Here is a 21,228-nt window from a genome sequence, read left to right on the forward strand (position 1 = left end):
ATTCAGAAAGTCTCCCAGTGTTGTGGACACTCACACAAAGACCTGTCATTAGTCAGGTGGCAAAACGGCATTTGACCACTGGATTTACAAAAATGATTTCAGGTTTAAAAAGTGTTTTAATATTACATCAACTACTGAAGAATGCATTAATGTAAATTTGAATTATCACTCTGTATGTTAACCATGCATTTCTATGTCTTTAAAAGACTTTTGTCTTTCACAAACATTAAACTGCACAAATTCATGAATTCACAAGAACGTTTTTCTCATCTGATCCTCAAGTACCCCTGAGATTTTAAAATACATTTTAATAATTATCACATTGCATTTTAATGGTTCTCCTATGTTAGCCATGGTCACATGACATGTGGGTAGACAAATATAATTAAGTTATTTTGATTCATTTTATAATGACTTATTTTAATTTATCATTTGTATGATTTGATTAATTATTAGCTTTTTATTAAACTCATAAACCCCAGTTTGGAAACCATGATGCAATATAATGCGTAATGCACTTTCTGTTGTCAGTTACAAACAATGTAATATATTTTCTTAATCTTTGTATTTTTTTAATATCAATATGGTTCGATTATCTTATTTAAATCAATTTCATAACCTAGATCGGTCAACAGTAGTCTAAAAGTAATCTAAAAGTAGTCTTAAGTACCTAAAATGTGTGATGTAACGGATTACGTTACCAACTACAATTTTATATTTTATATTATGTAATTTGGAGTCAGTAACGGATTACAATTTGTAAGTAATCCAAATAATTAACCCTCTGAGCTGTTAGGTCGTACAGAAAGCAAAAGAGAAAAACGATAGAATGACCCAAATAGATTTAAAAAGCCAAGCCCTCGCAAAAAGTAAACTTTGTTGCCATGGTAACATACCGCAGTGCTACGTGATTAATTAGCATTTACACCTGCAGACATTCACAGTATCACTGCCTCTCGTGCCATATTGCTTGAATGAAACGCTGTCAGTTTTATTGGTTATAATGTGGCCCACAACAAACGGAGCAGAGTTGAAAGTGGGTGGGGACTTTCTCCACATGTCCATGAGCGACTGCACATATACTTGCGGTTGGTTTCTAAACAGCGCTAAACTCTTCGCGCCCGTGAGCCCACGCTTAAACGAGGTCGTCGCTTCTATCTATAAACACTGTTAAATTCCAGTTGGTCACTTTCTCCTGCTTCCTGTCTGGTATCTTAGGGGGATTTTAACACAAGGGGGCTCAGTGCTTGAAGCTGCAAAACGAAAGTATGTTGCAGACCAAGACTGAGCGGCTTAAAGGTAAGGCGTGTGTTGGGAGTTTGCCATGAGATGCAATCTCATGTGGGATTTCATATGAATTAATCTATTTTATTGATTTAGTTCTTAAATATTAATACAAGGCATACTATTAGTAAATATAGCCATTTTGGGTAGTCTGTTATATTAGCCTGATATTCACAAATATAAACATTCCTGTATATGTTTGTCCTGTGTTGGCGGTATCGGTTTTAAAGTACCTTCTGGCGTTTTAGTGTCTCTGGCACATGCTGTTGGAAGTTTTTCAGATTTACTGACGTATCCCTTTGCTAGCGCCAAACGGACGTGTTCAGTCCAAACGCTGGATTTTGTGTGACGCAAACATTTTTTAATCCAATCCTACATAGGCAGGAGGCTACGCTTGATAAAAGTATCCCTGTAATCGCACATGACGGTCTAACGAATGTATTCCTAAATATGTATTTCAACTATTGCGTATTTAAATGGCATATTAACAAAATGCATCAGGTTTTCATATTCATTTGTCTAAATGGAAAAACCACCCGTGTAAAGTTACACTTTAGAGTGTCTGCACAGGTTAAAACAAATTGTTCAGTGTCCTTTCTGTGAAAATGAATGAGATCGATTTGTGAAAGAGGGCTTGACAGGGTTGTGAATGAAGGAGCGGGTCCAACGTTGCTCTTACATTCCGAGAGTCGGCAGACTGTTTGACAGATAACGCTAGCACACAAATCTGCAAAACAGATTGAAAGCTTATCCTATGTGTGTAAATGTGAAAATGTGTCGTGAAACGGTAGCTCGCTCTTTCTTCATATCACCTGCTATAAGCAATAGCAAATCGTTTGTAAATTGTCATATTTTTATCTTAAGCAAAACATCTTTTATAAATGGTTACATACCTGTTTGTGTTTAGGTTTGACAATGTAATGTGTGGAAGGTAAAGTAAGCTGGCAGGGATGCGGATCGATATAAAGGGTGTGGCACCATTTTTTTTTTTTTTTTTTTTTTTCAAGGCTGTGTCCAAATTCAGGGTCTACATCCTCAGGGTCTGCATCCTCCTTAGGATCCTTCCTACCCGGTTGAAGGAGGAGGGGTCCTCCGAAGACCGCAAAACCTGGAAGTAGGTGTCTGTGAATTTGGACAGCCTACCCTTCTTTCAGTTCCCTCCCCTACCCGTTGCTCATATTCGGTCGCCTAGCAACCGTGACAGCGCTAAGCAAGAAGTAAGGTTATCTGTACTGCACAAAACAAAAGAACTGCTTTTTCGTCCCTAAAAGCATTAAAAACAGCTTCAATCACTAACAAGAAATTAGCTGTGTGTAAGGGGATATTCACACAGGCAGTAGGAAAGAAGCTAGTTTACGAAATAGTTTTTTTTTTTTTAACATATAAACATACAAATGTAAAAAAATAAATAAGCTTAATGCTAAAACCAAAGGCCTAACAAGACAACCGCTGTAAAAAAAATATTTTTTTAAACGCCAGTTTTTTTTAAAACTTATATCATTACTACCGCTCGCTTCGTCCGCTATTATTTGAGAATTCCGGAAGCGCTCTGCCGAAAGGAATTATGGGATAGGTAGGACGGGAAAGGATCCACCAGACCCATCCTTCCAATTCGGGGAAAAGGAGGACGTATTTGTGGGCCGCATTTGAAGGATCCTACGAATTTGGACAGCCTTCGTCTGTCATGAGTCTGGGCTGCGGGTTTTCCCCGTCGCCGCTAGGGGTCGCTGTCTCCCTTCCTTCTGCACCCCACTCCTCTAATTGGACACACCTGAACTCATTTACACTCACAGCTGTTTCCCATCACTCAGGTCTTTATAGTCTCCTCTCTTTCACCACGCGGTGTGGTTGCATTGTGCTTTCTGGGTTCTGGTTCCTCTTCAGTCTGTCCTGCTCTTAAAGTCTTGTGTGCCGTGTTGGCCTTTTGGTTTTGTTCTGTTTTTGCTTTGTTTTTGTATTTTGATTTATTAAAATTACTTACCTGCATTTGGACTCCAACCATCTTTGCTGTAACGTGACAGAATGCAACCACCACAGATGGGTCCAGCGGGGAAGATTTTTTTCGGGGAGGCGGCGTCCCCCCGTTTGGCAGCGGCGTGCGCTCGCTTGGGGGCGACGACCACCCACTCTGTTCCCGAGACAGCGGGGATGTCTTTTGAGGCGGCGTCGGCTGCTCGCTTCGAGTTCCTCTACACCTGTCTGGCGCGGATGGACGCCTATAGTGCCGAGGCTGCGCGGAGGTGCCCCTGCTTTGTGGCGGGGGCGGAGACGCTCTTCCGTGGGAAGGCGGCGGCGTCCGCTATCTCTGTTCCTGACGCGGAGATGACCGCGCTGTCTGTTCCTGACGCGGAGATGACCGCGCTCTATGTTCCTGACGCGGAGATGACCGCGCTCTATGTTCCTGACGCGGAGATGACCGCGCTCTCAGTTCCTGACGCGGAGATGACCGCGCTGTCTGTTCCTGACGCGGAGATGACCGCGCTCTCTGTTCCTGACGCGGAGATGACCGCGCTCTATGTTCCTGACGCGGAGATGACCGCTCACTCTGTGCCTGACGCGGCGGTGACCGCTCTCGCTGTTCCTGGTGCGGCGGTGACCGCTCTCGCTGTTCCTGGTGCGGCGGTGACCGCTCTCGCTCTGTTCCTGATGCGGCGGTGACCGCTCTCGCTCTGTTCCTGATGCGGCGGTGACCGCTCTCGCTGTTCCTGATGCGGCGGTGACCGCTCTCGCTGTTCCTGGTGCGGCGGTGACCGCTCTCGCTGTTCCTGATGCGGCGGTGACCGCTCTAGCTGTTCCTGACGCGGCGGTGACCGCTCTCGCTGTTCCTGATGCGGCGGTGACCGCTCTAGCTGTTCCTGACGCGGCGGTGACCGCTCACTCTGTGCCTGACGCGGCGGTGACCGCTCTCGCTGTTCCTGGTGCGGCGGTGACCGCTCTCGCTGTTCCTGACGCGGCGGTGACCGCTCTCGCTGTTCCTGGCGCGGCGGTGACCGCTCTCGCTGTTCCTGGTGCGGCGGTGACCGCTCGCTCTGTTCCTGATGCGGCGGTGACCGCTCTCGCTGTTCCTGATGCGGCGGTGACCGCTCTCGCTGTTCCTGGTGCGGCGGTGACCGCTCTCGCTGTTCCTGATGCGGCGGTGACCGCTCGCTCTGTTCCTGATGCGGCGGTGACCGCTCTCGCTGTTCCTGATGCGGCGGTGACCGCTCTCGCTGTTCCTGGTGCGGCGGTGACCGCTCTCGCTGTTCCTGATGCGGCGGTGACCGCTCGCTCTGTTCCTGATGCGGCGGTGACCGCTCTCGCTGTTCCTGATGCGGCGGTGACCGCTCGCTCTGTTCCTGATGCGGCGGTGACCGCTCTCGCTGTTCCTGATGCGGCGGTGACCGCTCGCTCTGTTCCTGATGCGGCGGTGACCGTGTTCCTGGTGCGGCGGTGACCGCTCTCGCTGTTCCTGGTGCGGCGGTGACCGCTCTCGCTGTTCCTGACGCGGCGGTGACCGCTCTCGCTGTTCCTGACGCGGCGGTGACCGCTTTCGCTGTTCCTGAGGCGGCGGTGACCGCTCTCGCTGTTCCTGAGGCGGCGGTGACCGCTCTCGCTGTTCCTGACGCGGCGGTGACCGCTCACTCTGTTCCTGAGGCGGCGGTGACTGCTCTCGCTGTTCCTGACGCGGCGGTGACCGCTCTCTCTGTTCCGGACGCGGCGGTGACTCCGCTGCACGGGCCTCGCCCGCCATCCCTCCCCCTGTTTCACCATTCCTCCGCTCCACCTCCCTCCACACACTTGACTCATGGAACGTCTGGAAGCCGTTCCGTAGAGGAGGGGTACTGTCATGAGTCTGGGCTGCGGGTTTTCCCAGTCGCCGCTAGGGGTCGCTGTCTTCCTTCCTCCTGCACCCCACTCCTCTAATTGGACACACCTGAACTCATTTACACTCACAGCTGTTTCCCATCACTCAGGTCTTTATAGTCTCCTCTCTTTCACCACGCGGTGTGGTTGCATTGTGCTTTCTGGGTTCTGGTTCCTCTTCAGTCTGTCCTGCTCTTAAAGTCTTGTGTGCCGTGTTGGCCTTTTGGTTTTGTTCTGTTTTTGCTTTGTTTTTGTATTTTGATTTATTAAAATTACTTACCTGCATTTGGACTCCAACCATCTTTGCTGTAACGTGACATCGTCACGGCGCTGTGACGTAACATCCTTCAAATGAGTCCTCCGAAGGATGTAGACCCTGAATTTGGACACAGCCATCATATCAAACACAAAGAACAAGAGAAACCAAGGGTTATATACACAGGGGGCTCACAAGCTAAACAAGATAACATACCTGGGGAGATTAATTAAGGGGGAACCAATGAACAAACAGACTACAAACTGACTACAAATGATACAGGAAACACTAAACATAAAAGCCCTTCACAAGACAACACATGTATAATATGTGACCCTGGACCACAAAACCAGTCATAAGTGTCAATTTTTCGAAATTGAGATTTATACATAATCTGAAAGCTAACTGAATAAGCTTTCCATTGATGTATGGTTTGTTAGAACAATATTTGTTTGAGATACAACTATTTGAAAATCTGGAATTTGAGGGTGCAAAAAAATCAATACTGAGAAAATCGCCTTTAAAGTTGCAGGGTGGCCGCGGATCCTTAAAAAGTCTTAAAAAGTCTTAAATTCCGTTGTCCTAAAATAAGGCCTTTAAATGTCTTAATTTGTCTTAAATCTAAATCCAAGGGTCTTAAATTTTTTACACTTTGAAAAGGAAAAGTTTATCGTTTTGTGGAGAATCTCCTGCGCAGGTTCTAAATCTGTTCTGTTGCTAGACACGCGCTTGCTTGACAACGCCTCAGTGTTGCCAGATTTAGCGGGTTTCCGCCCAACTACACGCATTTGAATCGCAGATTAGCTGTTAAATTTAACCATCGTTGCCGCACACAACTGGCGCGAGCACGCGCAGAGAGAGAGAGAGAGAGGAGAGAGAGGCGCGCGGCGCGATTCACACAGATTGATTCCTCTTTAACTGCTATTTGAACGGAAACGTACATACCAAGTCATGTCTTAATACCCGTTTTGGTATTCTGTTTAACAGTCGTTTATGTCTTCAGTGAACCGAAACAGCTGAGAAAGAGATGCGTGCCAGTATTCGGTTTGGGCATTTGGCCTTAAAGAGACAGCGTCCTATAAATACCTGCAGTGAGAAACACTAGTTATTTTACAATTAATTATTAAATTTCCCCTCCTGAATACTAGTGTTATTGATTTTATTACTAACTTTATGTTGTATTCATTTACACTTGTCATTTGTGTAATTGTTCTTGTTTTGTTACTGAACTTTAGTTCAGATAGTAGTTTTTGCTGTGGATGAGAAGTAGCTTACCTAAAGTAAGCATTCAGTAATTAGGAAAAAACAAACTTTTTTTTTTTTTTTTTTTTTTTTTTTTGCTGATCCGAAAAATGATCCGATCCATGACTCAAAATCCGTGTTTGTTACACTGTTACATTGGCTTCAAAGTGTGTGAGAGCCTTGACTTTGTCATGGAATAGAAAATAATTTCTTCTTCTGGAATAGTGTTTTCTGTTGAATATTCCCAAGAATAATCAGTTAAATAAAATAATAATTTAAAATATCTTCATAGTTTTGTGCTAGACTTTTGCGGGACTTTCAATTTGGTCTTAAATTTTGTTTGAAAATGGTATTAAAAAGTCTTAAAATGTCTTAAATTTAACTTGGTCAAACCTGTAGACACCCTGAGTTGTCCAAATGAAGTTCTTAGCAATGCATATTACTATTCAAAAAAATAAGTTTTAAAATATTTAGGGTAGGAAATTTACAAAATATCTTCATGGAACATGATCTTTACTTATTATCGTAGTGATTTTTGGCATAAAAGAAAAATCGATAATTTCAACCCATACTTTGTATTTTTGGCTATTGCTACAAATATACCCATGCTACTTATGACTGGTTTTGTGGTCCAGGGTCATATATGTAATCTATGTAATGGCTTGCATTTATTGTTGGTATAATTACAGTTCGGTTCTTGACACCTCACCTCAGACCTCACTGATTTTCAAACACTTGTTATAGCCCTGACAATAATATGCGCTTGTTGTCTTGTCTGATGCTGCTTGCATGACAGTCAGAACCCTTTTTAATTAAATGTACGGTGGTTTAGTCTGATAATAATTTTTATTTATGTATTTTTAGAGGATTTTATGGTACTAAATTGTGACCCTGGACCACAAAACCAGTCATAAGGTAGGGCTGCGCAATAAATCGACATGAAATCGAAATCGAGATTAATCGGAAGCTGCGATTGTCATACGCAGGGGCGTCGGACAGGGGGTAATAGTGGAACATAGTAACAGGGGCCCTTGGCGAGGGGGGGCCCATCGCGATCCCCCTCCCCCCCAGAAACGTAGGATTGTGATCGCAAAACAACTCACCGCCCCTGTGCGTGATATTGCGATCGCAAACAGTGCAGGTAAACCTAACTCCCCGATCTCAAGAGACACACTAGCGACCGATACTAAAGGTTGCAGGCTTTATCTTCCTTGTTAGTGCGTCCGCCTCCCATGCCAAAGACCCGGGTTCGAGACCTGCTCGGAGCGGGTGAGAGGGGTTACAGGAACGTTTTTAGTTTGAACGTAATTTTTAGTTTTTAGGGGGGCCCCTTAGCTGAGTCAGTGTACGGGGCCCAGAATTCCCAGCGACGCTCCTGGTCATACGTATCTTTTAGTGAAGCACGGTGATCTGTGATCTCCATTTCTATGTGATCTGTGATCAGCAGTAAATCTTCATCCAAAGGCCAGAGGGCGCTCTGTGTCTGGGAAACGCCAAAAACACCTGAAGGAGAAACCTAGAGAATACCTATAGCAGCAGCTAAATAAACGGAAGATTTAACTGCTTTCATTCATTCAACATGATTAATAAACACACTACTATGACAATATATGGTTTACTGAAGTTCGTATTATTGTAATTTTCATTAGAATAATGTTATAATGCAATGCGTTAATCACTGCTTAGATTAGAATATTATGAACTATGTTATGTGCGTTATTATGTCTAAGAAGCCACATTATTTCACAGACGGATTCATTTTAAACACTTGGCTGATGTTATGAAGTAAGTTTGAAGTAAAAATATTATTAAATTTGGTATTTTCACGTGCTTTGAGATGTAGCACCATTTTTTACACAGCACCGTAGTTCACTGAGAAGCTACGCAAACAGCTGCCATTATCGCAAACGATTTCTTTTCGATTTTATAATCGTTCGATTAAATCGATTTCGATTATGAACACGATTAGGCGTAGCTTCTAAGTGAACTACGGCTCTGTGTACAACATGCTGCGTCATCTCAAAACAGGTGCTGGAGATCTACGGCTAATCAAAGAACTGGCTTTATTGACAAAATGCGCACGACAATCGCCTTAGATTAATCGCCTTAGATTAATCGCCCAGCCCTATCATAAGGGTCAATTTTTTTTTTTTTTTAATTTGAGATTCATACATCATCTGAACACTGAATAAATAAGCTTTCTATTGATGCATGGTTTGTTAGAATGAAACAATATTTGGCCGCGATACAACTTTTTGAAAATCAGGAATCTGAGGGTGCAAAAAAACTAAATATTGAGAAAATTACCTTTAAAGTTGTCCAAATTAAGTTCTTAGCAATGCATGTTACTATAATCAAAAATTACATTTTGATATATTTATGGTAGGAAATTTAATTAATAAAATATCTTCACGGAAACATGATCTTTACTTAATGATTTTGGACATAAAAGAAAAAAGTCTATCATTTTGACCCATACAATGTATTTTGGCTATTGCTACAAATATGTCTGTACTACATAAAACTGATTTTGTGGTCTAGGGTCACAATTCTATTTGTGCAGAAATAACAAATATATTATATCACATAATAACTGTGAGAAAAAGCCAGAAGTTGGTTTCCTAGTTTGAGGTTGATATCTCAAAACAATAACAAACATTTCCACTAGTGCCAAAACCTTTATAAACTTTCTGATGAAAAAAAGAAAACAAAAGCAAAAAAGTAAATATTATGCTGTCAAAAATGATTGAAGAGCACCAGAGGGTTGAGAGACCCATAACAAACATAAAATAACGTTTATCCCACAAATAAAGATGACACCACAAAGCTAGCATCGACATATGTATAATAAAATAAATAAAATAAAGTTAATGTGATTATTGTTATCATAATTGTTTTTTTCCACTCGTGACACCATTGTTTCTGTGACAGCGCCAGCTCACTTCGTGTTGACTACCATGCAATATATAAGGCTTAGTGAATGAATGAACAAATGAGTAAGCGATTTTGAACACAGCAACTTAGACTCAATAACAAACTTCTCATACCTATTGTGCCATGTGCCACTGAAAATGCCCCACAATTCAGTTCGAATTCCAGCAACTAAATTTAATTAGAGGTGCCACAATGTCCAACAGCATGTTCCCCATGTTTTTGTTTAGAAGACTTCTAGTTGGATATAAACTGTTTTTTTTATGTCTCTTGTGTATTAAGTAATATTAGTATTTTAATACCATTAAAGTTTACTTTCATTGCTGTTTTCTTAAAGTGTCCTTAAAGTGAAAATCTAATTGATTAGATTTATTATAAATCTAAGTTGATCTCTAAGACGCTAGCTGTTTTGTTTTTCTGTGGCTCCATTAGCCAGGATAAAATGATAGACACTGTCAATTTGTCTAGATAAAGCAGTAAACTGACTTTTGTTTTTGAGTCTATTGCAAAATAAGCTAATTGCTGATCTTTCGATTCTGCAGTGATAATGCAGACTAATGTTTTTCGAGTATATTGGTTTTAATACCCATGTTGTTTCTCACTGCACTTGAGTGTTGCCTCACTGGTGTTTTCCCTTCCTGAATACTTTCTCTTTCGGTTTCATCTGTTACATCCAGCAAGGCAAAGCACTGTGGCTTATGGAGCTGAACTCTGATGGTTAACAAGACACCGTAATGAGTGGGAAATTCTGGATATTGATCACCGTGAGTTATAATCAGTTTTTGCTAAAATGTTAGTGGACTGGATTGAAATGTTTAAGCCTCTCAGTGAGGTGTTGTGTGGCTGCAGTTTATTTTTTATTGCACCATGTTAAAGATGGCTGTCTTATTGGAAGAGCTGAACTACAAACAGTGTTTCCAAAAGATACATAAGATTTCAGACAGTTGTCCAGAGGGCGGGACTTGATTTGTTATTTTCTTCATAGGCTGTTTTAGTTGTCACCAATGTTTATGATGTCAGGTCCAGGTGTATCCCACATGACCTTAAGCTTCATCTGGTGAGTCTATTCTTCATTGTTTTTACAATTTTTTTTTCTGCCTATATCTCTCCCAACTAAATCTGAAAAATGTTGCCTTTCATCCTATATTTCTGAATTTTTAATTTGGTTGGGAAAGAATGCTGCAATGTGCAAATTAAGCCATGTTATATGTCTATAGCAAACAACTAATATCTCACAATATGTTGCTGTGTTAGCATTCTTACAACTAAGTGTTCTATTTTTTGACAGTGGGAAAATACTGTTCAGTGTATATATACAGTGAGGTCAATAAATATTTGCAGGTTCTCTTACTTAGAAATCATGGAGGGGTCTACAATTTTCAGCATAGGTGCATTTCCACTGTGAGAGACAGAACCTAAAAATAAAAAACATTGTATGATTTATTTTTTTTAACAATTTATTTGTGTTATGTGAATTACTGTGTCAAATAAGTATTTGATCACTTGCTTATCAGCCAGATTTCTGACCCTCAAAGACCTGTTATTTTGCTTTTAAATAGTCCAGCTACACTCTGCTCATGATTCTAAATTAGTAGCACCTGTTTGAGGTCGTTAGCTGTCATAAAGACACCTGTGCACCCCACAATCAGCCAAAGTCTAATGCTGCCTTCATGTGCTGTCGTAATTATGGTAAATACCAAAATCCGACATCAAATTGCACATGAACACCCACTCACGTTGTAAATTCCACTGGAAATCTCGAAATTTTTTATGATACCCGAGCTGCCGAGATGGGATAAACTTTGACCTTTCAACGAGGCGGACAGCAACGAAACTATACTGAATGGTAAGCATTGCATGATGTTAAAAGTTCTCTGCTGTTTAGTTGGTTAGTTAGTTGGTTAGTTTGTAGCCCCCATAATGCTGGGGCATAAAGAATTTTAATAACGCTGCTATTTAAATGTAGTGTTGTCTTTAAAAATACCGTTCAGAGAGGATGCTAGCTCGTCGTGGCTTGCCTCCAGTAGGGTGCTGTGCGGTACACTGTTCTGAAGGAGGCAATTTTCTCATGTTATTTTATTTGGTCTGTAGTGTACGCCAGTGACAGCATGATATACTGGGACCAGGAGATGACCCAGCCCGTAGCCCAAACTCTCTATCAACGAGTAATTGAACTCTAATTCCGAGTCCGCCATGTTTCTCTTCACTACAACAACAAAAGCACCTGAACATGACACACTGGTAATTTCCACTTCACAAGTGGAAAGCATCATCTTTCCCATATCACATGAAGGCAGCATAAGTAGCAACATGGGCAAAACCAAAGAGCTGTCAAAAGACAAAAGAGACAAAATTGTAGACCTTCACAAAGCTGGAAAGGGCTACGGGGCAATTTCCAAGCAGCTTGGTGAAAAAAGAACAACTGTTGGAGAAATTGTCAGAAAATGGAAGAGGCTAATGATGACTGTTAACGTCCCTCGGACTGGGGCCCCACGCAAGATCTCTCCTCGTAGGGTATCAATGATGCTAAGAATGGTGAAGAATCAGCACAGAACTACACGGGAGGAGCTGGTCAATGCCGTGAAGAGAGCTGGGACCATCGTTTCCAAGGCTACTATCAGTAATACACTAGTAAGACGTCATGGTTTGAAATCTTGCATCGCACAGAAGGTTCCCCTGCTCAAGTCAGCCCATGTCCAGGCCCGTCTGAAGTTTGCCAGGGACCATCTGGATGATCCAGAGGAGTCATGAGAGAAAGTCCTGTGGTCAGATGAGACCAAAGTAGAACTTTTTGGTATTAACTCCATTCACCTTGTTTGGAGGAAGAAGAATGATGAGTACTGTATCATCCTTCCCTCAGTCAGAGCATTAAAGATGGGTCGTGGCTGGGTCTTCCAGCATGACAATGACCCAAAGCACACAGCCAGGAAAACCAAGGAGTGGCTCCGTAAGAAGCATATCAAGGTTCTGGAGTGGCATCAGCAACAGCCCCGAAACCTGAGAGATCTAGAGAAGATCTGTATGGAGGAGTGGGCCAAAATCCCTCCTGCAGTGTGTGCAAACCTGGTGAAGAACTACAGGAACCGTTTTGACCTCTGTAATTGTTAACAAAGGCTTCTGTACCAAATATTAAAAATTTTTGACTCAAGTGATCAAATACTTATTTGACGACTAATTCACAAATAAATTGTTTAAAAAATCATACAATGTGATTTCCGGATTTTTATTTTTAGATTCTGTCTCTCACAGTGGAAATGCACCTATGTTGAAAATTGTAGACCCCTCCATGATTTCTAAGTAAGAGAACTTGCAAAATCACAGAGTGTTCAAATACTTATTGACCTCACTGTATATACTTCAAAGAATTCATTAGACTTTGTGGAACGTGTTATATCAATAAACTACAGCAGTAGTTATTTTGCCAGGACATTTGTGGGGAACTGCATAGCTAGGAAAACAGTCAAGTTTTTTTAGAAAGATTATTTTTAGAAAAATAATTATTGTTGACAAGCTAGTCAGGCACCAAGCCAAAACCTGGATATTTTGGGCAATATAGAAATCCTGACAGGACATGTCTTGCACAAATGGCACGTATGGTCACCCTATTTTAACTAGCAGTTGGGTGCATAGGTTTGTGAAGGATTTCATCCGTCTGTTGTCCATCTGTTTGGATACAACAAAATGATGCAACATACTGCATCTCAAGTGTCTTCCATTTTAGTATAAATATGGTGAGCAGTAAGTGTACACTGTAAATTTCAATGTACTTTCACTTTCACTTTAGTTCCTAATTTTATCGAGGGGGGGGGGGGTTCTGCTGTTTTGCAATCAGTCATTGTTGGAGCGTTGAGCAGCCGTGTTCAATTTTAATTGTAGTGTCTGTTCTCTAACTGAACTAAATGACTTTTATTACTATAAAATCGGTGGCGCGGTGGGGAAGTGACGTAACTCTTTGTACAGCAGTCATTGTTAATTCTAAATATATTTTAATGTAGAATATGGGTCCCCCCCCCCCACGCATAAAAGTGAAACTCCCATGCTGGAGTCAAATGATGACGTAGTTATAAATTGTGTATAATCACTACATAGTCACCGCTAACAGTAGCTGTTAGTTGATGTTCAGTTTGCATACTGCTGGTCTCCTTCTAGTCACTATTGAACTCTTCCCTCACTTGAATAAAGCTCCAGGTGAAGGGGCTTTACAGTACGTGAACTTTCCTGGACTTACAGTGTAACTTGCAGTGTACTTGCATAAGAAAGTGCTGGATAATATAAGGTATATACATGGGTTAGAGTTATATTGTAGGTACATGCTGAATAGGACTGAAAAATAATGTGCTACCATTTATTTTTATGACTGACTACATATGCTTACTGTTCATGATTTCTTAAAGGATGACATGTTGTTGGAAGAGCACATGTTCGAGATTAAAGTGTTCACACCTGAAACGCAGGTAAGAGCAAACAACATAAGATGACTTTTATTTACTTTATTTACCTTTACTTCCTTATAAAATTTTATTACATTGTTTTCCTGACTGTTTTCCCAGGAACACAAGCTTCTATCAGTATTTAACACCCTATGTTCATACTGGACTAATAATAAGAAAAAAAAGGATTACAAAATTAATTTAAAAGTGGTACATACTTTTAATTTAATGCTACGTTATGTGAGTATACTTCTTATTCTATACCATATTCTGTCATTCTGTTTCAAATTTCCAAAATATTCAGTTCCGACTCCATTTTCCCCTATAGCTAGACAACAGATTTGAAGACTTATGTGGTGAGCTCAACTGCACAGATGTTGACGCAGTTCGCAGGATCGACACAGCCACTTTTAAAGAAATGTATAGAAAATCTTGCAATGGATCAGTATCGGGTATAGACATTCAACCTTTCATCATTTATCATTTTTCTTGATTCTTGCCAATCCTTCATTTATTCACAATATGAACAATGGCCACCATAAATCTCTGGCAAGTCAACACTCTATTTGTAGTTGAAGGCATTTAATTAGTCAGAATATTTAAACAAACAAGCCTAATTACATGAAGTAGAATGTTATGAATGATACATGTTTAAAAAAAATCACATTTTGCCCACTTTCTGTCTTCTTTTCTACTTAGATCTGAAATGTCCGTCGAAGAGTAAGTTATTTGCCGTTATCAAACTTGAATCCATGATGTATCTTTTTGTCTGCTTTTTGTAAAAAAAGAGCGAGCTTTAAGCTGACGAAAAAGGAAAACTTTAATGTTATTTAAGCAATAGCTGATTATTTTTCGCACACATGCAAAAACTGTGATTTTAAATTTTAGGGTAATGAAATTGCATGGATTTTTCTAGTAGCTCTTACCATAATTTAAATAATGGCAATGAAACTAATTTCATTAGCTCTTTAAGCAAATATCTGAGTATTGTCGTACAGAAATTGCTGCATTAATCAGTTGAAACCTTTCGTAATATATCATGTTTTTTAATCACACAGACACATCTGAAACAACGATGGGACCAACCGCTGAATTCAGTAAGTTCACTCGGTCATCTCAAACACAAATATTTTAACTGCCGTTCACAAGTTTCAGTTTAAAACAGATCATTAGTTCATGTACATTCTAATATAAATATTTATGAAAAATGTAAATCATGTCAGATCAAACTATTTGAAAGTACATGAACTAAACATCCACTACTAACAAACTTAATTATTAAATAGTGACAACAAACAAAGTTTCTCTAGTTTTGACAAGCATGTCTGCAGTTCATTTCTGGCATTCATTTGTCAAGCATTTTTTACTTGTTGAAAGATAATGTGAGAGAAAAGAAAAGTAAAACATCATATTCAGTTTGCAAGGCTGTATCTACTTTCTGAGCACATGCTGCACTGGTCTTTTGAAGCTAAGTGTAATATAATCTGTTTTCTAATTAATCACATAGGCACAACATTTTTAACAACGGACATTTTATTCACCACAGATCATAAAAAAGAAAGTAAGCAAATTCAATATTGTATTTCATATTCACATCAACACAGTTTACAGCACAGATACTTTATCTGTCACGTGAATCAGAGTTTTTTGACAGCAAACCACGTTTTCTAATCACATAGGCACAACATCTCCTACAACATTGGTCAGTCCAAACATCACTGCTCCTGAAAGTAAGAATCCCATAGATTTTCTCGAATTGAGCATTTGCATGTAATACTCTCAGCATTTAATCCTAGTTTGGTTTAAAAAAAAACATACTACAGATTTGATAAAGAAATCTAACCTGAAATATCCTTGATTTTTGATTATATGGGGAGATCAGTCGGATATGGCCTTATTTAACAGTTTTTAATATGACTATCTAATATTTTGTAGATTTGACAACAGTTTCATCACCGCATACAGAAACCATGAGTAAGTTTGCCTCTTGTCAGAGCAGCTTCATCTGTAACAAGCAGCATAATGCCTTCACCATACATTCAGTGGTCACTTTCCGACATATTGTGCATTCAGAAAGGTTCAGCACTATGCAGTGTGTCTTTATTTCAGTCTTCCCAACAGCTTAAACCCATCTGCTGGCCCTTACAGACCCTTGCTGTGCTTTCTCTTTTTTTGTTGTTGCTATTTGCACAATTCTTATGTTTCTGGAACACTAATACAAACAATCATTAAATAATTAAACTCAACACTTATTCGTCATTCTGAAGTCCATTTATACAAACTCATATGCACTGACTTGCTAATGATTGGCCGAGGTATAGCAGATGCATAGTTGCACCTAATAAATTTACCACAGCTTGTGCATTGCCACTAATTGCTATTTACTCATTACTAATAATGTTGTGCATTGCAATGAGGCAATGAGCCTACATGGCTGCACGTCCTTTCCTTTCCTTTTAATTACTAATAGTTTTGTTAAATAAAAACTAATATCGATTTGTTTTAACATAAACTGTGACACTACAAGCCAACCGACTACTTGTTTTTATATTGTATTATTAAATGTCATTTATGCCACTTTCTGCTTGTTAAGTCGTGACGTAAGAAAAGCTGTTTCCTGCATGGCCCAAGCCTTTACTCATTTCACTTGGTAATGCTATCTCAGCAGCCGTTTATAAGCACTGTTTATTCATATTAGACATTTAAGCTAATCATGTAAAAAAAAAAACTTATAAAAGATGAATCATCGTCTGGCCATTTGGGATTTTGGTATGAGGTAATGGTTAGGATTATAATTTTTGGGCAGTATTATATCATATTATTAGTCAGAGTGTACATTATCAGAGTTGTGAAATGTATTGAAGTAAAGTTTTTCAAAGAAAAACACTCAAAGATAAACTCCAGATACTTTTAAAATTTACTAGAGTAAGGTAAAAATACTTAACTACTGTCCGCCTCTGATATCAGCTCTATTTGTTGCTTGCTTGTGGCATCTGATAGAGGGTTTGGACCCAGAAGTGCTGACGTGACGTCAGACATAACAAGCAGATATCATCTTTTAAGTTCATGCTGGCTGCTATATCTCATGTTTTTGTATGCTTTTCCCTTTTATTCAAGGATTAAAAACTGAAAATCAGAATCTGTGGGGTAAGTGTCAGATCTGTGGGTGTTCTGTCCAGTTGTTTACAAAAGTCTACAAATCTCTTCAGAAACCAACATTTTATTTTTTTCTTCCCTTTAAGCTACCGTTAACACCTGTTATGGACTCCTGGTGCTGTTGTTTGTGTTGAATATTGTTCTACTCTTCATGGTGTTTCACTTGCGCAGGAGCTCCAAGGTAAATTTGTCTACATTTATTTGGTTTGAGAGTTTGTATAAAATTAAAGCAGGTTACTTTGTATTTGGGTGTGGTTTAACTTCAAACCCATGCTTCTAGCTAAAATACAAAAATTCTGCATGAGAAATATACACCGATGAAGCATGGTTCAAAACTGCTCTAAACAAATATGTTGGTAGATTTTAAGGTAACGTCTCAGTTACTCTTGTAACCCTCGTTTTTCTGACGGAGGAAACAGAGATGTTACATCCCATGACGTCAGTTGACATAACGTCGAACATGACTGACTGATAGGGAACTTATTATGCCCCTTTTTACAAGATGTGAAATTAGTTCCTGATGTCCCCAGAGTGTGAATGTTAAGTTTACCTCAAAATACCTGACAGATCATTTTTATAAATTTTTAAAATTGCCTTGTAGGATATGAGCCAAACTGGGCCGAGGACAGAGCTTCCAGAACCGGTAAAAACATAACAGGGCAATCTCATATACTAAAAAATGTCAGAAAAACTCTGTAACGATGCTCAGCCTTATATGTTGAACCAGAATCTGTTTAAAAGTTAGTCATCTGATTGTACTGTGCATAATAAATGCTTGTTTATGAATTACACCGATGGGGTGCACGGCGCAATAAAAATAACGTCATAGCTGGTCTCATGGTGCCGTTGCATGCTCAGAAACTTTACAAGTCCCACTTGTGATTATGAGCTTAACAAATTGAAGTCGACTTCACATTGCTTTCATATGCAGTTTTTAACTACCACATTGCTATTTAAAAATTTTTGGTTTAGTCCGCAAGTGGAAATTTGTCATTTTGGTAGCACGCAAAGGCAGCATCAGTGAAAACAGGCAGAGACAATAATAGCTTTAGCAACATTAGTCTTAAAGAGTGCCAAGAAACTCTTTCAGAAAGGCAATTTGGCAAACAAACACATGATACTCACTTTGTCTGGAGCTGACGTTCGTGCACAAAGCGTTGGTATTGATCCCTTAACATATAGGGGACTGTATTGCTCACATGGCAATCTTTTATTTATATATATTTTTTAGTTTTAACTATAAGAATACCTTTAATTTCAATATGTTATTTATGTAATGTTTTAAACCAATTTTTGTTTTTTTAGGGAAATCGATCCAGAGAGGAAATGCCCTTACAGGTAGGCTAATTTAGGTAACACCCCTTTTGTAGATTTTGGAAAAGGCTTCAAGTGAGCCGGATGTATATTAAGCTTTTAAAAGTTTAGATGTCCAGGAGAATAAAGTCACATTATCGAGTAATCACATTATTGTTCTTTTTTTCTTTCCAGGACATTAATAATTCTAGCACTTAGGTAAGCTGATCTTTTTTATTTTTAATCATTTTTAATCATAGAGTTTCTGTATATATCTAATCTTTGTTTTATTCTTGTTCAAGTCTGTTGAGCCTTGAATTTTTTCTCCAGTTACATAATCATTCTCTAGTCATCTGTTACTGCTACCACACTCTCTATGCATGGCACAGTGCTGTCTTTGAATTTGTGACTGGCAACCATCCTAACAGATGCAGTGTGCTTATATTAATATACTCTGACATGTTCACAGTTTGTGTATTTATCAGTTTCTAATTGTGATTGTCTTGAATGTGCCTCAGTAACTGTTATCCTTCATCTATCAAGTATGTATTTTGTTTCCACAAAAATATAATAACCAGTACAAAAAATTATTGGGATTTTATATATTATTATATTCTTTTGAAAGGAACAAGGGAACGGAGAAGTATTTACAGATACCGCTGCAAAAAAAAAAATAATATATTTTGTTGTTTTTAGCTGTTTGTATTTTATTCTATTGTTTATTTTATACAGTATCTTACTGTGTTTATATTTTGCCATGTTTGCGTGTAAGGAAGAATATGCTGAATTTATTTCTGGGTATCTCAGAATGTATGTATTTGTATAATGTATTTTATGTTATTGATCTTTGTGCTTTTGTATAAAATTGAGAGTTGTTTGCTGCAAAACGCACCTAATAAAACGGGAAACATGATCATGTGTATGTTAGACCTCATTAAATGGCTCTAAAAAGTTCTCATAAAAATAAATAAATGACATTTTCATTATAATCTTTGTCATTATTACCAAGAAGTGGTTTGTGTTCCCTACTATAAAATCACTTGTGTTGAAAAGTTTTTTTATTTTATTTTTTGTATTACTTTTTTTTATTTAAACCAGGCACCTACCATTACTGTTGGGAAGGTGACTTCGGAAATGTAATAGAGTAACATGTAATCTGTAACCTATGTAAAATGTAATAGTAGTCTGACTATTCCAGTTACTTTATTAACAGATTACATTTGATCACTTTTCAACATTTCTAATGAACATTTTAAATTTTTATTCATTTTCAAAGATTTAAAGCAAGCAGGGTTAACACACTCAACACTGATTACCATAAGACTTTCAAAATCCATCTTCACTTGAATTAGGATTATAAAACATTTTATTTCCAGGCACAGCCACCACAAAATCAGACTTTAGCACCTTCATTTACTTTAAGATCAATCTGAGGTTAAATATTGATTTAAAATCATAACTATATATAGTTTAATAGCTATCATACTGTTCTGAAATCAAATCTTTGCTATGACAGGAAACACTGGTATCTAATAATGCCTTTGAAAAAACAATCTTAAAAAAAAAACTTTAAAAATGCAACTATTAGAAGGTTCAAACGCTCACTGGTGCTCCAGAAGGAAACCTTAGTTTAGCGTTCGCCGCCATCTTGAATTTAGTCACGATAAGTTGAGTGTCGAGCACGAAGGAAACTACAACCTGATAAGTTGAAAACCTGATAAATTCCTTGGTGCTCGACACTCGACTTATCGTGACTAAATTTAAGATGGCGGCGGCCGCTAAACTTCTTGCAGTTACTGTCTGTATAAATCTTCTCGTAAATAAACTACCGGTGCTTTTTCTGAGTTCTCAATGTCTCGTTTTAAATGTCAGGGCCCTTGGAAGTCTACCAATGAAGTGTGGAGCTACTTTGTGCCTCGTAAATGGCGTAAAACAGTGATTTATTTACATGGCTTCTTCGATGCCCTGTTGACTCTCATTGACAACCTGTTGTGAGCATCGGATAACTGACCCCAGATTTCGGACAGCAGTGGACAAGACGAGATGAGATATGCAAGGTACGTTCACACTCGGTATCATGATTCAATACACTTTAGGTCAAAATCACACCGGAGTTCTCCTTTAAAGGGGTCATCGGATGGCCATATTCCAAAAGTTCATATGATTCTTTAGGGTCTTAATGAAAAGTCCATAATATAATTTGGTTAAAAATTCTCAATAGTAGTGTAAAAAAAACACCCTTTTACCTTGTCAAAATCAGCTCTGCAAAACATCAACTCATTATATGGTCCCTTTAAATGCAAATTAGCTCTGCTCGCCCCGCCCCTCTCTGATGTGACGTTTAGCGGCGAAACTTGCCAACAAGCACATTATTAAGAAAGGCCGTTTGCTAAGATGCATAAAAAAACCTTATACTCACTTCTGCTGTGGGTGAAGCTGCATCAGGAGCAATTCGCACGAACATAGACGCATATGTAGATCGGGATCTGCGCTTTCCTTTTTAAAAACGAAAGTAACATAATCCTCTGCGTCTTCAGTTCATTATTACATCCAACAACAGAACACCTCAATCACTCAATCGGAGACATTCTTGTCTTCCCCTGCACATGAGTTGCACAATGGCGATCGGAGTCGTACTGTTTCAGCTCGGTGAGGGCGGGTCTAAGGTAAGGCACTCATGTCAGTCAACTATCGTGGGAGCGTCCTCTATTGGTGTGCCTTCACACCGACAAGAAGCTGAGAATGACATTAAAAAGGGGATATTACTTTTAAAGATGAAAAAATACCACTGGG

At 39.3% G+C, this 21,228-nt stretch overlaps 1 protein-coding gene across 2 annotated transcripts; it reads left to right on the plus strand.

The window, feature by feature from the left end:
• The first annotated feature begins 1,071 nt into the window (after nt 1–1,071).
• On the plus strand, nt 1,072–19,398 carry LOC141340480 (uncharacterized). 2 transcript variants are annotated; one of them, XM_073845506.1, is made up of 17 exons: nt 1,072–1,299; nt 10,234–10,320; nt 10,542–10,613; nt 13,951–14,010; nt 14,107–14,226; nt 14,315–14,438; nt 14,686–14,706; nt 15,045–15,083; nt 15,494–15,547; nt 15,666–15,716; nt 15,922–15,960; nt 17,104–17,133; nt 17,229–17,323; nt 17,744–17,785; nt 18,448–18,480; nt 18,631–18,654; nt 18,738–19,398. In XM_073845506.1, exons 2-16 carry the CDS (start codon nt 10,291–10,293, stop codon nt 18,652–18,654), a joined length of 834 nt encoding a protein of 277 aa, XP_073701607.1. In that variant the 5' UTR covers nt 1,072–1,299; nt 10,234–10,290; the 3' UTR covers nt 18,738–19,398. The 2 variants fall into 2 exon arrangements, with proteins under 2 accessions (XP_073701607.1, XP_073701687.1); XM_073845586.1 differs by lacking the exons at nt 15,494–15,547; nt 15,666–15,716; nt 15,922–15,960.
• Nucleotides 19,399–21,228: the final 1,830 nt, after the last annotated feature.

Source organism: Garra rufa, chromosome 1 (assembly GCF_049309525.1).
Source record: "Garra rufa chromosome 1, GarRuf1.0, whole genome shotgun sequence".
In the NCBI taxonomy this organism is placed as follows: Eukaryota; Metazoa; Chordata; class Actinopteri; order Cypriniformes; family Cyprinidae; genus Garra; species Garra rufa.

Coding starts and splice junctions, on each gene's coding strand:
- LOC141340480 (XM_073845506.1), top strand. CDS start 10,291: ATGAGTGGGAAATTCTGGATATTGATCACC. Junction 14,227..14,314: donor TTAATTTAATGCTACGTTAT/GTGAGTATACTT, acceptor TTTCCCCTATAG/CTAGACAACAGATTTGAAGA. Junction 17,786..18,447: donor GGACAGAGCTTCCAGAACCG/GTAAAAACATAA, acceptor TTGTTTTTTTAG/GGAAATCGATCCAGAGAGGA.